This window comes from Telopea speciosissima, chromosome 6, assembly GCF_018873765.1.
Source record: "Telopea speciosissima isolate NSW1024214 ecotype Mountain lineage chromosome 6, Tspe_v1, whole genome shotgun sequence".
Lineage (NCBI taxonomy): Eukaryota > Viridiplantae > Streptophyta > Magnoliopsida > Proteales > Proteaceae > Telopea > Telopea speciosissima.
This window is the reverse complement of record NC_057921.1, coordinates 45495559-45512250: the sequence shown is the minus strand read 5'-3', so window position 1 is coordinate 45512250 and position 16692 is coordinate 45495559. Positions and strand designations below refer to the sequence as shown.

Below are 16692 nucleotides of genomic sequence, written 5' to 3'. Positions count from 1 at the left end.
AGATTTTGATGCAAATACAGGATGGTGGATACATCCGCCGGCCCCGACCTATGCAAGCTGGATCATCTCGGAATCCCAACAAGTATTGTCACTTCTACAAGGACACCGGTCACGACACCGAGGATTGTTATCAGCTGAAAAGAGAAATCGAAGAGCTAATAAAAGCGGGTCACTTGAAGTGATATGTCAAAGGAGGCCGTGAAGAGCGTGGGGGTCGGTGACCTGAAGAGCACGATAAAAAAAGAACCGAGCCGAGGCCCAAAAATAGGCGAATCGAGAGAGATGAAGATAAAGCCCGAGCTGAGAAGAAAGAGGACGGGTCCGCGCCGAGCAGTGACAAGGGAGCTCCCATATACACTATCCTCGGAGGTCCCGGACAAGAGACTACTCGGAAGGCCAAGGCAAATGTACGGTTCGTCAGAGTCGTCGAGATGCACGCCAAGAAGCTCAAGCCAGCGGCGACGATCTCCTTCACTGAGGCCGACCTCGAAGGTATAAGTTTACCTCATGATGATGCTTTAGTGGTGTAGGTAGAAATTGCGAAGAGCCCATCCATCGAGTATTGGTCGATCCCCCTCAGTGAAGAGGACCCAGTAAAGGTGGTCCAACTCGGATCATTGCTGAATGAAGATCAAAGGAATCAGCTCGGAATTTTCTTAAGGGCGAACGCCGATGTCTTTGCCTGGTCGGCTGTCGACATGTCGGGCATACCAAGGCATATAGCTGAGCACCGACTCCACATAGATCCGAGCCAAAAACCAATCCGGCAGAAGAGAAGGAAGTATGCCCTTGATCGGCAAACCGCGATCAAAGATGAGGTGGAGAAGCTCTGTAGATCAGGGTTCATCCGAGAAGAAAAATTCCCAACCTGGCTGTCTAACGTGGTAATGGTCCCCAAGCCGAACGGGAAGTGGAGAATGTGTGTCGACTACACCGACCTCAACAAGGCTTATCCAAAAGATGAGTACCCGCTACCTCGGATCGACCTCTTGATCGACGCCACGGTAGGTCACGAGATGCTGAGTTTCATGGATGCATATTTCGGCTACAACCAAATCATAATGCATGAGGAGGACGAGCCATACATGGCATTCCGAACTGACCAAGAAAATTTTTGCTACAAGGTCATGCCGTTCGGATTGAAAAACACCGGAGCGACATACCAGCGGCTCGTGAACTATATATTCCATGAGCAGATCAGAAGAAACATGGAAGTCTACGTGGACGACATGTTAGTGAAGAGCTTGAAGGCCGAACACCACTTGGCCGACCTGGAAGAAGCCTTTGGTGTATTGAGGAAGAACCAAATGAAGTTGAATGCCGCCAAGTGTGCATTCGACGTGACCTCAGGAAAGTTCCTCGGCTTCATGGTCTCTGTCAGAGGCATCGAAGTCAATCCAGAAAAAATCAGGGCCATCCAAGAGATGAGCCCTCCAAGGACGATCCGAGAAGTACAAAGGCTGAACGAGCGAGTAGCGGCGTTGGCATGAATCATGTCAAGGTCGGGCGATAACTGTCTGCCATTCTTTAAGGCCCTCAAGAACATCCAGAACCCGAAGGACTTTGTTCGGTCGGACGAATGCCAGCAAGCTTTTGAAGAGCTGAAGAAATACTTGGAGAACCCGCCTCTTCTCAGCCAACCCGAGCCGAAAGAGGAGCTTCAAGTTTACTTAGCCGCTACCCTGGTAGCGGTCAGCGCGGTGTTGATTAGGGAAGAAAGTCGAACTCAAAAACCCATATACTACATCAGCCACGTTCTTGTCGACGCCGAGACAAGATACTCCGGGTTCGAGAAAGTAGCATTCGCTCTTGTTACGGCCACAAGGAAGCTAAGGCCGTACATCCAAGCTCATCCGATCGCGGTACTGACCGACCAGCCACTCAAGAAGATATTACACAAACCCGAAGTTTCGGGATGGCTGATCACCTGGGCGGTTGAGCTGAGTGAGTACGATATAAGCTACCATCTAAGGACAGCGATAAAAGGACAAGTCCTTGCCGACTTCATCGTCGAATGCACAGGTCCTGACCTCGAAGTCAGGGAAAAAAAGACAGTAGAAGAGGCTGGGGCTATGGCCGACCCGACCTGGACCATGAATGTCGATGGTTCAAGCAACTCCGGAGGAAGCGGGGCTGACCTGATCCTGGTGAGCCTCGAGGGGTTTCTGATCCAATATGCCCTGAGGTTCAAGTTCCCCGCCTCGAATAATGAGGCCGAGTATGAAGCCCTCCTAGCCAGACTTCGAGTCAGCAAGGCAATGGGCGTAAAGCGGTTGAAGGTGCGAGGAGACTCCCAACTCGTGGTCAACCAGGTCAATGGAGACTATGAGGCAAAAGACGAAAGGATGATAGCTTACTTGAGCCGAGCACGAGATCTAATATTCAAACTTGAGCACTTTGAGATGACTCGAACACCGAGAAAAGAGACTGCCATGGCTGACTCCTTGTCAAAGTTGGCTGAGGTCGACCTCCAATATCTGAGCCGAGCAGTAAACATAGAGATCTTGGAGAAGCCATCCTTGCAAGAAGAAAGCGTAAAGTACATTGAAGAGAACGGGCCAACCTGGTTGGACCCCATTGTCAACTACTTGGAGAATGACCTGCTCCCGGAGAACCGAGACGAAGCAAGAAAGGTCAGGATCCGAGCTGCCAAGTACACCATGATCGACGGAGTGCTCTACAAAAGAGCAATCTCGGCCCCTCTTCTCCGATGCCTTGGACCGAAGGGAGCCGAGTACGCCTTGGTCGAGGTGCATGAGGGAATATGCGGGAGTCACATGGGTGGCCGAGCTCTCGCATATAAAGTACTTGGGCAAGGATTCTATTGGCCAAGAATGCAAGAAGAGGCCATGAGGTATGTGAAGACGTGCGAGAAGTGCCAGCTGTTTGCACCAATCCCAAGCCAACCAGCAACGAAGCTGACCTTAATGCTGAGCCCAATCCCTTTCGCTATGTGGGGAATGGATATTCTCGGAGATTTCACCCCGACATCGGGAAATAAGAAGTATGTGGTAGTGCCGATCGATTACTTCACTAAATGGGTCGAGGCCGAGCCCCTTGCAACCATCACCGAGAAGGACATGGAGAAATTCTTCCGAGATAAGGTCATCTACCGGTTCGGACAACCGAAAGTGCTCATCACAGATAATGGCATGTAATTCAACAACCCGGCCTTCCGAGAGTTTTGTGAACACTTCTACATTGACTTCCAACTCGTCTCAGTAGCTCATCCACAAGCAAATGGACAAGTAGAAGTGTCCAACCGAACATTACTCGCCGACATTAAGAGAAGGTTAGATGAGGCCAAGGGAAGATGGGTGGAAGAGCTCCCAAGTGTCCTATGGGCATATAGGATGACGGTAAGAACACCAACCGGGGAGAGCCCTTTTTGCCTCGCTTATGGGACCGAAGCCCTCGCCCTGGTCAAAATTATGGCATCGTCGTACCGAGTGCTCAACTTCGATGAGAAGACCTATGAAGATAGGCTGAGAGCCAACCTTGACTTCCTCGACGAAGTTCGAGAAAATGCCCTACTCCGAAACACGGCATACTAACAGAGGACGGCAAAGTACTATGACTCAAGAGTAAAAGAACGGCGCTTCCATCAAGGGGACCTTGTCCTCAGAAAGCTCAGCGCATCCCAGCCAAGACAGCAAGGAAAGTTAGCACCAAATTGGGAAGGCCCGTACATAGTCTCCAAGTAAATTCGCCCCAGGACATATCGCTTACAGACTCCGGGAGGCAAGAAGGTACCGAGACCTTGGAACTCAAAAAATTTGAAGAAATTTTTTCAGTAACTTCCATAAGTATTCTGCTTGGCAAGGTTTTTGACGAGCATGTTTGTATTCGGCTTCAGCCTCGACGTTTGATTCAATTAAACAAAGTCTTTCTCCACCACTTAACGTATTTGCAAGCTCCTAAATCAAAGTCGTAAGACCGGTCCTCATAGACCTGGCCAACCTCAAAGACCCATAGGTCGGCAACCAAGTCGTAAGAACGGTCCTCATAGACCTGGCCAACCTCAAAGACCGACCCTCATAGGTCGGCAACCAAGTCGTAAGACCGGTCCTCATAGACCTGGCCGACCTCAAAGACCGACCCTCATAGGTCGGCAATCAAGTTGTAAGACCGGTCCTCATAGACCTGGCTGACCTCAAGGACCGACCCTCATAGGTCGGCAATCAAGTTGTAAGACCGGTCCTCATAGACCTGGCCGACCTCAAGGACCGACCCTCATAGGTCGACAATCAAGTCACAAGACTAGCCCACAAAGACTGGCCGACGTTTGAACCAACAAGAGCAAACTCTCCCCTTGGCCGAGCTGAACAAAGTTTGAAACTAAGCTAAGGCATTACGCTCAGCCAGGGAGGCTGCTCGGCCACACATCCGCTCATATGGTAACCGGTCTGATCTGACCGCTGGGAACAACGAATTAATTAACCAAGGCAAAAATCATCCTGACCTCGGATATGGCATGGCCGAACCGACGACCCCATGAAGCATGGATTAAAAACAGCCAAGTCCTTAAGCTCGGCTAACGGAATGGGTCGTCAGCTCGGCCACAACATCAAATGGAACAACATACATAAGGAAGAGAAGGCTAAGAATGCCGAGCTAAAACACTTGGACAAATTCTGACAAAAATAGATTTTCATTCAGTATAGGCCGACTGCTCGGTAGGGTTACAAGGTGGGCAATTCGGCCCCAAAAAAAAAAAAAAAAAAAAAAAAAAATTATTATTACATCTCAATCTCCTCGGCAGAAGATTTGGAGGCGACCTCGGCGACATCCACGGTGGTATGCTCTGTAAGGGGGTCTTGGGGTTCAACGTCAAGGGCGAAGAGGTTGGCCTACGTAGGTTCCTCAATGGGTAGAACCTGGGTGACCTCGGCTCCCTCCTCATCTCCCAACTCCTCTGCAAAAGTAGTCGCATCATCGTCAAAACGTGAGAGATTGAGATCGGGATAGGCCGCCTTGATCTCGGCCAAGAGATCAACCCGGCCTGCCTCAAAACCCTCGGCGTAAGGAGGCTTCCTGATCTCATGGCACACGTCAGCGTGCTCCTTCGATTGGAGGTAGTCGCTGATCGCCTCCTCCCGAGCCAGGGCCAGGTCCTCCTTGGCCTTCTCCCTCACCTCGGTGAGCTGGGCCTACAGAGCCCAGACCTTCTCCTTCTACCTGATCACCTCGGCCTTAGAGCTCTCCACTTCGGCCTCGGTGGCAGTAAGCTTCTCTTGAGTCTCCAGACGCCTCTAAACGGCGTCCTGGGCATCCTGGTAGGCCTTTTTGCAGTGAACGCCCAAGGAGTGGTTCTCGGTCAAGAGCCACTCAAAATGAAGCATGGTCTCCACTGCCTTGGCGAAGCCCTGCAAGAAAGCATTAGAACAAATGTTAGGTTAGGATACACTGGTCGGACCTAATCACAAGAGCCGAACAGGAAACTTACCATATTGAAGTCTTGAAACAAGGTGGAGAGGAGCTCCGGGTCAGACAGCGCCTAGAGCTTCTACCTGTCAGTCGGGAGCCGACCTGCATCCAGCCATTCCTTGGCATGCGTGGCTGACGTCAATACCGAGTCCCCTGAGAAGAGGCGCCAGGTCGGCCTCACCAGAGCGTTGCTGGCCCAGGCCCTCCCCAAGACATATCAAGAGATGTTGGGGGGCGAGGCCACGGGCGAAAGGCCACCACTCGTCAGATTGACCGAGAGCTTCTGACGCTTGGTATCTTTCGGTGGGCTCCTCTCGCCTTTCCGGCCCTTCCCTTTCCTCTGGGACCCCACTGGGTTAGCACCCTTCTCGGCCTCAAGGCTGACCACTGCGTCGGGAGGGCTCGGCAGCACGACCTTGCCCTTGGAGGCCTTGGAGGACTCACCCCGGGACTTCTTCTCCGCATTTTTCTTCCTTCAGTCCGCAAGGGTCTTGGCCCTTACCCGAGCTGTATCCATTGGGGGAATATGGCCGACCACTGAAAGAGAAACAAAACGTCAGAAAAAAATCAAAGAAGAAAAGAAGACCAAGTAAAGGGGTCAGCTCGGGCTGCAGAAACAGGCCCTGGCTCGGGCTCCTACCAGGGGTCATATGCCACCTTTGAAGAAACCTCATCTTGAAGCTGGAGGACATCGAGGGGCAGACGCTAGGGGATCAAGTCAAACGAGGTCAGCTCATTCTTGGTCAGGGGCAGTACCTTGTTGACGTAGTTCAAATGGATCTCCTTCCACTCGGCTCGGAGAGGGCTGTTTGGAATCGAAGCAAAGAAAAAGTGGGGCTTCCAATGCTTATTGTAGCTTGGCGTGCCGACCAAAAACTTGTGGCCGCCCAGGGACACACTCTTCCCAGATCGGAGGCTAAAATAGTACCACCCCTTCTCTGGAGACTTCTTCAAGAAGAAGAGCCGAGAGAAAAGCACCACGCTTGCGCCTCGGCCCATCTCGCAAAATAAGGCGTAGAAGTCGTACACGGCCAACCAAGAGTTCGGCACCAGCTGACCCGGGGACAGGTGGAAATGGTCCAAGATCTGGTCCACCAGGCCGAGGACGAGGAACTTAAACGCATACTTGAAGGGCAGCCCATACAAAGCCACCTCGTCGGGCCTGATGTAGCAGGCCATCTCCTCAGGGTTAGGAGCTCGGAGCTGGATGTCCTCGGGGATGGCATAGGTCGTCCTCAGATAGTCAAGGTCGGCATCCGTGATCGTGCTCGGAATGGTGCCGACACTCCCTTCTTCGAGCTCAGGGGCGTCAGCGGACGAGCTGACCGAACCAACCCCCACTTCGGAAGAATCTCCCTCACTTGACTCCTCATCGAACGAGGACGACCCAGAGTTCTCGGTTCGGTCTGTGATAATTGGTTGGGCCGTGTGGCCGAACTCCATGAGCAACGGAGGCTCGGCCACCTCGGCTTGATGAGGCTCCACTACATCGGGCTCGTCCAAAGTCGAGCCCAACAAGTCTATGGTGGGAGAACGAGCGGAGAGCTCTCGGCTCGGACTCACACCCTCTGCCACCCTGGCGAACAGCTCGCCCATGGGACTACTACCAACTGACATACGGGGCGAAGAGGACTTATTGGTTGAAGAAGAGTTGAGGACAAGCTGAACACGAACGAAGCAAAAGCCGAGCTGATCACAAACCAGAAAGCACCGAGCGCTGCAGAGATGAGAAATCCGAGCTTGCCGAGAAGTCAATAACTTGGAGCAGTGAAGAATGAATAGTTAGGAGTCGTCTATTTATAACTCTTGGGTTGAATTGATCCAACGGTCGAGGAGAGCTCAGCATAATTCAACGGTCCAGATCAAAAGACGTTTCAAATTCCTGAGCCTACCATAATGACTCTGCTGATGTGGCACTGACGCCCAACCGTCAGACCGTGCAACATCAAATCCATGGCAAAAAATAAGCTCGGCTCGGCCGCAAAAATCTTTCAGACAAGCAGACCTGGAAACTTCACTCATCAGTGCCGAGCCGACCCCGATGAGTGGGGGGGCCTGTGATGAGGCATAAAACACCCCACCAATCAGAGGCTGCCACGTGGCCGACCTGAGGTTAGTCCAAGAACCGAACTGAGCTGAGCAGGAAATCGGGCCGACCCGGTCTTCGATAGGCCACCTGACAGAGCCGAGCTCACACAAGTCAGCCGGGGCTGAGGCCGAGCTCTGAGCCGAGCCCACACAAGTCAGCCATAAACTCCTGACCGAGCATACACAGGACAGCCTAGGCCGAGCTGACTGCTGAGACCAACCCCTTGGGCCGACCTCCTAGGCCGAGGTGACTGCCAAGGCCAACCTACCAGGCCGACTTCCTAAGCCGACCTCCGAGGCCGAGCCCTCCTCCACAAAAGCTATCATAGCGCCCCACCGGGGATCGCAGGGCCACGTCAGCACATCCCGAGAATCACGGGATAAGGATCGAGCCACAATCCCAGCGCAATACAAAATCACACTTTACATGGACTCTTACCTTAATAAGAGTCTGACCCCAAAAATAGCTCTCCACTCCGCTCTATGCGAGAGAGCCTTCCAAAAAAAGGACTCCTACCATACTAGGACTCTCCCAACCGCCTCATCTCATCCTCACTCTATAAATACCCAGGTATGGAGCACCATTCCTCATCTCGCTTTTTACTAGCTGTTACGCTGTTGCACTGGTGGTCTAACTTGAGCATCGGAGAGTCCTAGGCCGGAGCCACACCGGCCCTCTTGTGCTCCTTACTTGGTCCTTGCAGGCTCATCCGTGGGCGAACCAAGCGTCGGAGATTTTCACACGCAACATGATGAATATAAAACCGTGTGAGACATAATGCCAATCTGGCTGAACTGCCCATGATATTATAAGATCACGCCCCAGTAAGGAGGAGTGATATGATTCCGATCGAAGGAGCTAAAAGAGTTAGGGGCAGGCCTAAAATGACCATAGGAAAAGTGGTGAGGAAGGACATGTATTGTCTTGGTGTTGCATCAAGTATATGTGACCTCGGATTGAGCCTGTTGGAGGGCGAGGATCCATTTTGTAGACTCCATTTAGCTGAGATTCTCCTGACTTGTTGGGCTGTGCCTCCTTCCTCTTACTTCCATATTTTACTTTGCTGTTATTTTTCATCTTTCACTTGTGATTTCATTTTTTTTCATATCTCATCTCATCTTCCATTCCTCTTTTCCCTTCTCTTTATCTCCTTTTTTCTTGTTTGACTTCAGTTTTCCCGACTTCGTTTTGTTGGATCCATGTAGCCGACCCCATTAAGTTGGGATAAGGCTGAGTTACCAATTGTGCTTCTTCGGTGGTCCTTGCTGGTATATCAACATGATAATTTTTAGGCTTCAGATAGCTTGGGATCCCTTGTTGCATTAGAACAGTGTTTTACAATCTTTGTTTTTTGGGCTTTGGGAAATTGAAATTATCCAGTCTATTGAAAATTACAAAGAAATTTGAAATTGGATCATATCTTAGAGACTGCCAGATCATTTAGTATGATGAATTGCCAGGTTATTTTAGCTTTTCAAAATAATTGGTGTGCTTCTATCTTCGTATTTAATTTGAGGACTCTTCGAAGTTCAAAATATTGTCAGATATATATATGTTCATTGTGGCCTGTCCATCATGAAGGTGATTATAATTTGTTCTTACAAATATCTTGTTCCATGTCACAGATCAAGGAGGTCCGAGACTTTGCTGGTCAGGAAATTGAAGTGAAGAAGTTTATTGATGCTGACTCAAAGGAGGCAGCTGAAAAAGCCGAAGCTTCAGCTGGACCAGTCTCTGCTGTTGATGCTGTTCTTGAACAGATCAAGAAGAAACCGAAACTCACCGTTCTTGACAAGACGAAAAAGGACTGGGGAGAGTTCAAGGAAGAGAACAAGGGGTTGGAAGAGGAGTTGGATGCCTACAAGAAGAGTTCAAATCAATATCTGGCTAGTAATTTCTGGTTCTGAAACTTATATGAATTTACAAAAATTTCATATCTTATTTGGCAGCTTTCTAACCAACTGCCCATTTGCACTAGTGGTTAACATCTCACTATCCATTAAGTTGATGAACCCAAAACTACATAAAATTTTCAATATAATCTAACACGGCAAGGGACTTTTATGTGAATCTCGATGTGGAAAAAATCCAGGATTCTTTGTCTCCTTTCTATTCTATCTTCCTTGTGGACCTAAGAGTTTATTGCTTTTAGTCAAAGATAATGGTCCATTTTTATGTCTGGATTTCATACTTTTCTGTTGTGTCACCAATAATAGCTTAAGATTCGATCACTTGCAATTCCACCCATATTAAGACTTCTTGATCGAGAGGGAAGTCGAAGGGAACTCTTGCAGAAGAAACCAATGAATTAGTGGACGGGAGAGGATTTGTGCAAGATTTTTTTTTGGGTTCTAGGCCCGACACTGGGGCAGAGCCAACAAGGGGACCCACTAGGCCACTTATAATCACTATACTACTATTATTTCAAGAAAGGTTAAGGGTGGGGTTGGAATAGTCGAACTATAGCAATCCACAATATAATCTAACACGGCAAGGGACTTTTATGTGCATCTCGACATGAAAAAATTCAGAATTCTTTGTCTACTTTCTATTCTAACTTCCTTGTGGACTTGAGAGTTTATTGTTTTTAATCAAAGATAATGGTCCGTTTTTACGTTTGGATTTCATACTTTTCTGTTGTGCCACCAATAATAGCTTAAGATTCGATCACTTGCAATTCCACCCATATTAAGACTTCTTGATCAAGTGGGAAGTTGAAGGGAACTCTTGCAAAGAAACCAATGAATTAGTGGTTGGGAGAGGATCTGTGCAAGATTTTTTTTTGGGTGCTAGGCCCCACACTGGTGGCAAAGCCAACAACGGGACCCACTGGGCCACTTATAATCACTATATTACTATTATTTCAAGAAAGTTTATGGGTGGGGTTGGAATGGTCGAACTTGTAATGTTCCTTGGACTTATGGTAGATCCAATTGTCTAGTCACCTGCCACTGAGCCAAAAGCTCATCCCCATGCAAGATATATGTTGAACTTTGTGTGTCCAATTTAGTAGTTAAATATGATTGTCATGCTGTTGCCGCTGGAATCTGATCTGATGACGTGGATGACTTGCACAATAAGAACCACACAAGAGAGACCCGAAATGGACTCCAAGAGGGGGGGGGGGCTCTCTGATGCTTAAGTCAAATCTGTGTAACAACAGTGAGATGAGAGGGTATAGAAAGAGAAATAGATGGTTACATGTCCAATGGGTGGATTGAAGAAAATATTTTGTCGTGATAATTTGGCAATGTAGATGGTGCATGTGGATATTGAAATAAACCAATATCGTTTAACCTTTGTTATAAAGCATAAGAAAATTAGGATGATATGATGTTCAAATAGATCGAAGAGAAAAGACAAGATTTGTCCTCCGCACCCCAAAAGAAACAAACAAAAAAAAAAGGGTAAATTATGAAACACCCCTTGAAATTGGAACGAATCTCAAGTCACCCCCTTTTATTGGAAAATACTTATTCATCCTCCTCTGCAATAACGGTGTTGTTTCAAAAAAGGATAAATTATACGTCACCTTGGTTTTCAAACGATACTCAAATCACCCTTTGGTTTTTGACAAATTTCTGTGAAGTGGTGGTATGTGATTTATATGAATCATTAATGTTCCTTTCCATGGAGCCTTTCTATTATTCATATAGTTCCTAAAATATGAAACCATAAAAATCATTTAAGCGTTATATCCTCACCAAGTGCTATTTTTACCCAAGAGTTTGTCACTTGGGGTCTTTTAACTAAACTATAGCAATCCACAATATTGGTACCTGCTTTAAAAGCCCAGTGATTAATGATGCACGTAAGTATGATGGTTAAGACTGCATACATTATAACCTTTCATTGATACATCTTAGGGAGGTGCATGACATGTAATACATATAAGGACGGCTATAGGGCAGGGCAGATTTGATACAGTTTTTGCAAATACTATACCTGACCCCACTTAAAATACGGTTCAATCCAGAACTCGCTTGTCCCATGAAATTTTTTACAAGGAAATAGGGTGGACCGGGGTTGGGCTTTGGCCTACTTTTCCTTCCCACTCTTAGTCATAGCATCCAATGTCATTTTGCTAAGCCAGGGCGTATCAGGATCATCTCCAGGGAGCCCAGCGCCCAGGGTGCTGTGAGGAGACATCCATCGTTTGAGCTGTGCCATACACATCTCGATGTACATCTAGGAATATGTACGATACAATCCAACGGTTGGCAACACCCTGGGCGTGCTGGGCTCCCTGGAGAAGAGCTAAATTTCTTTAATTGTATCATGCAAAGTGAAAGATCAGAATCGATTCCACTTGGCCAATTGATGAAGACACATGGCAGTGAACACCAACGGAAATCACCATTTGTCAACTTTCCACAATCGATTGACACATTTTTTCTTGGTCAGGATAAATCCTACGAGACTTCTACTTTGAATTATGATAACAAGTGGTCCTTTTTCGGCAGCCACCTTGACTTGAATGTCATTTCTTGACTTAGTCTTATAAAAATTATCCTCCACCAAAAGAGACAAAGATAGAGCTATTGCTTATCACAGGGTTTTTATCTCTTTATATATGAACGTAGGCACCTTCAATTTCTTTCATACCTTCTTTGCTCAATTGATTTCAAGGACTTGATGCGATTGGTAAACTTGTTTTTTGTGCTTTTATGTATCATATTTGGTATGAGAGAAATCTGAGAAGGTGAACGTTCAAGTCCAGATCGAACCAGCTCATAGGGTGTGATTGGTTTTGAGTATCCCAGCCTCTGCTAGGAATAGGCACCTTGCTGTTTGTTGGCTATTTGCTGGTTCTTTGCAACTCCAGTGTAATCTCTTTGTTGTGATGGCCTGTCTTCAGGGGTCTTGTCGCTCCGTCTCCCTCTCTCCCTCTCTCCCTTTTGGCTGTTGCTTTTTCTTCTTCTTTTGTGTTTAGGTTGATATAGAGATCTTCATATTTCTTGGCTTTAGCTATCTCTATAATCCTCCTAACTTTGTTCCTGGCATCATAATACTTCTTTTAATCCTCTGTTTTCTTAGTCCTTTGCTTCTTAGTATTCTTTGAAATTCCTTGAATAAATTTTATATTCACAAAAAAAAAAAAAAAGAAAAAAAAAAGTGATTATAAGACAAAGAGAAAACCAGTTATGAATTCTCTTCTTCAGTCCCTCATGGTTGGTTTCTTCCTCCCTTTCCTTGTATTTCTTTACTACCTCCGAAAATGGAGGCAAAAAAACCCTAGTACTGACACTAGTACTACAAGGGTTGCACCTGAGGCAGCCGGGGCATGGCCAATTATTGGTCACCTTCATCTATTAGGAAAGAACTCAGTTCCTCACATCACTTTGGGAGCAATGGCTGACAAATATGGACCAGCATTCACAATCCGGCTAGGTATGCATTATGCATTGGTGGTGAGTAGTTGGGAAGTAGCAAAGGAGTGTTTCACTATAAATGATAGAGCTCTAGCTACTCGACCCAAGTCCATTGCCATTAAGTACATGGGCTATAACTATGCCATATTTGGATTCAGCCATTACGGATCATATTGGCGTGAGGTTCGCAAGATAGCTACACTTGAGCTTCTCTCGAATCATCGGCTTGAGATGTTCAAGCATGTTCGAATCTCAGAGGTTGAAACATCCATAAGAGAGTTGTATGAGATGTGGGCAGAGAAGAATAGCTCTGCATGCACGGTTTGGGTAGATATGAAGAAGTGGCTTGCGGACTTGGCACTCAATATTATTGTTCGAATGGTGGCTGGAAAGAGATATTTTGGGAACGATACTGCGTGCAATATGGAGGAAAGGTTGTTGTGCCAAGAAGGAATTAGAGATTGTCTTCATTATTTTGGCATATTTATCATGTCTGATAATCTCCCCTTTCTTGAGGGATTGGATGTGCAAGGATATGAGAAACATATGAAGAGGTCAGCTAAGAACATGGACTTTATACTCCAAGGATGGCTAGATGAGCATAGGCGAGAGAGATCATCCACGAGCAGCAACAAGATGAGGACTGAACAAGACTTCATGGATGTTATGATATCCAGCATGGAAGACTCTAAGTTTGATTATGATGCGGATACGGTCATCAAGGCGACTTGCTTAGTAAGTATTGTTGAGCCCTATTAGTTTTCTCAAGTGAAAGTTTTTATTGATGGACCTTTAGTTCTGTTTCTATAAACTTACATAATGATGGCATTAAAATTATATATGCACTTTTTTATTTAGTCATCATTAATTCTTAGTTGTCATTTTGAGACGCTTATATTTGATCTCAAGGAGTTTGAAGAAGTAAAACCATGAATTCATCATAGTTTTGTATTCTAAGTTGCTTTGTAAAGTAAGGGATACCTTGGATCTCATAATTGTGAATAGATCCACAACACTAATAATGGATTGATCTCATCAGGAACTAGGGCTACAACAGGGTCGGATTGGTTTGGGCTTTTTAAAAGCCCAGCCCAACCCTGAGTCCCCTTAGCTGGGCCAAGACCCGACACAACCCGACCCGACCCTGACTCAGGGCCTCAAAAATCCAACCCTGGCCTGACCCGCCCTCAGGGTCGGGCCGAGCTGACCCTGATTGGTCCTGATCATGGAGTGTGGGAAGGGAGAGATGCATGGACTGGACTGAGTTGGATTGGGTCAGGGAGAACATTATCAATTTTACATAAATAATAGATATAATAAATATTGTATTACTTATTGTCTTTATATATAATATATTATAAAACAAAATATGTGTGACATTTAAAGTTTATAATATATATAGTATAACAATATATATTTTACAGTATAACTTAAACGGGGCCAGACTGAGGTGGGCTGGGCCGGGCTTAGCCCAAGGCCTCAGTCCTAGCCGACCTAACCCTGACTCAGGGCTTGAAATTTCCAGCCCTGACCCGACCTCAGGGCTATGTATCTCAGCCCAAGCCATGTTCAGGCTCAGGGCGAGCCAAGGCAGGTTCGGGCCGACATGGCCAAACTTGCACCCCTATCAAGAACCATTAAAGTTCTATTCCCTTTTCTACAGTGCCTAGAATCTTCTAGGAACGGTATGGTACCGTTGTCTCATTAATAATTTGGACCGGGACCTAAGTTTGGTCCCATTAATTGAAAGAGACGGTTTGGGATCGGAATTGGCCTCTTTGGCACTGATGCCATACAGATCCGTCTAGAATATTGGGCACCGTCCGAATTGAAGCAATTGAAACCCTTACTAGTGAGTTTGCATGACCCATCTAGAAGTAAAAAATAAAATAAATTAAAAGTGCTATGAGGGGATTAGTCAGAATACAGATAGACACGGGAGGTGCTAGCGTACATTACACAGCCTGACAACATTCTTTTTTTCTCATTTTAAATATTTTATTGCTGTTAAAATATGCCAACTTGACAATTATGTTGGTAATTGAGAGGATCAAAATTCTCTCACTAGTGATAGGGTTATTGGGCCAAAGGCACTAACAGCCCATTTAATACTTGTGTGTTTGTGCACTGATCAGATTTGTTCAAAATTGGTCTTCATGTTCAAAATTTCTTCTTTGTTCTAATATATAAATTGAGATTTGCAGAATATAATTATAGGAGCCAATGACACTACTCTGGTGACTCTTACATGGGCTCTTTCACTATTACTCAACAATCGTCATGTACTGAAAAAAGCACAAGAGGAGTTGGGCATGCATATCAGCAAGGACAGAAAAGTAGATGAATCAGATATCATTAAATTGGAATATCTCCAAGCCATTGTCAAGGAAACATTGAGACTATACCCTGCAGCTCCATTATCTGGACCACATGAAGCCATGGAAGAGTGCACTATAGCTGGTTATCGGGTCACAGCCGGGACCCGTATAGTGACAAATCTATGGAAGATCCATCGAGATCCGTGTATATGATCCGACCCATATGAATTTCGGCCAGAGAGATTTCTTACAAGCCACAAAGGCATTGATGTTCGGGGTCAAAATTTTGAATTCTTACCGTTTGGGTCTAGTAGGAGAATGTGTCCTGGGGTTTCTTTTGCTACTCAAGTTGTGCACTTGATTCTAGCTCGTTTGCTTCAAGGGTTTGAGCTTGGAACCCCTTTAGATGTACCTGTGGATATGACAGAGAGCTCTGGGTTAACCAATCTCAAGGCAACCCCACTTGAAGTCCTTCTCATCCCTCGTCTTCCTTGCAAGCTTTATCAATGAATGAGATGAAGCAGGGAGGTTAAGATGGGTAGGAAATCTCCTAGGAACCTCTACCTAGCTCAAAAATGGGGTGTTCATCTAATCTGGATTGAAAGGCATATAGCCCCGGAGATCTGATCCCAATGGGTTTTCCTTGACTTTTGGGTGCTTTTGGTTTGGTCTTTGTGAGCCGTTCCGGCCTTTTGGTTCTAGGAGTTTTCTTAGTCTTGGAGGTTTTTCCCTTCTTAGCTGCCTTTGAGTTGTAATTGTTTTTTTGATAGTACCCATAAAAAAAATAAATAAATAAATAAAAGAAACATATCCATCAATGTTAAGTTTTGTGAATCTTAAGAATCAAATATAATGTAAGTTTTGTTGGGGTACACCTCTATTTGCGGGGTTGGGTTGGGCTAGACTAGTAGGCAGATTAAGATGGGATGAGTTGTGAAAATGCTAAATTTACTTTGTTGATGGCAATGTCGAAGGTGGGGCAGTGCCTCAATAGATTTTCATTGTATTGTATCATTATTTTTTGATAGTTTAATATATTTTCTTGTTGATTTCTAGCAAAAAAATGCTAAATTTACTTGGCCTGGAATTCTATGAACCCCTCCATGTAACTTGACTAGTTATAGAAATACTGGTAAAGGTTTGTAAGAAAATTTGACATATGATAATTGCATGTTTTATGACAACAAATCTTGATTCAATTATTTTATTGGCTTTTAATAAATCTGTAGAATCATCAATAGAATTTTTAAATTTCAGCAGGGCTTGGTGACTTCTCAGATTTGGGAATCGTTGTGGGAGGACAAGTTTTCTCTTGATTCGCATCTTTTTATGTTTGAAAACACATATATCCAAAAAATAAATAAATAAATAAAGGGCAAATTACAATTGAGGTTCCTAAGGTTAAGAAAAATTATACTTGGGGTATACCGTGGTTGATGTATTATGTTTGGATACCTTTGTCTCATAGATGTTATGTTTGAGGTAT

The 16692-nt window shown here is 45.8% G+C and overlaps 2 protein-coding genes across 2 annotated transcripts in view; both read left to right on the top strand.

Moving 5' to 3' along the window:
- Window positions 1-9423, top strand: part of LOC122665817 (craniofacial development protein 1-like) — an 82132-nt gene extending 72709 nt beyond the window's left edge. Inside the window, exon 6 of the mRNA XM_043861951.1 lies at window positions 9142-9423. Coding sequence (XP_043717886.1) covers window positions 9142-9423 — 282 coding nt within the window. The remainder of the gene's footprint in view (window positions 1-9141) is intronic.
- Window positions 9424-12647: 3224 nt separating this feature from the next.
- Window positions 12648-15722, top strand: LOC122665079 (demethylepipodophyllotoxin synthase-like). Its single transcript, XM_043861142.1, has 2 exons — window positions 12648-13623; window positions 15093-15722. The coding sequence occupies exons 1-2, from the start codon at window positions 12661-12663 to the stop codon at window positions 15417-15419; spliced, it is 1290 nt and encodes a 429-aa protein (XP_043717077.1). The 5' UTR covers window positions 12648-12660; the 3' UTR covers window positions 15420-15722.
- Window positions 15723-16692: the final 970 nt, after the last annotated feature.

What these genes read in the sequence shown, in the direction of transcription:
- LOC122665079 (XM_043861142.1), top strand. Translation starts at nt 12,661, where the DNA reads ATGAATTCTCTTCTTCAGTCCCTCATGGTTGGTTTCTTCCTCCCTTTC. An exon ending in TCATCAAGGCGACTTGCTTA is followed by an intron (nt 13,624 to 15,092) that starts GTAAGTATTGTT and finishes TGAGATTTGCAG; the next exon opens with AATATAATTATAGGAGCCAA.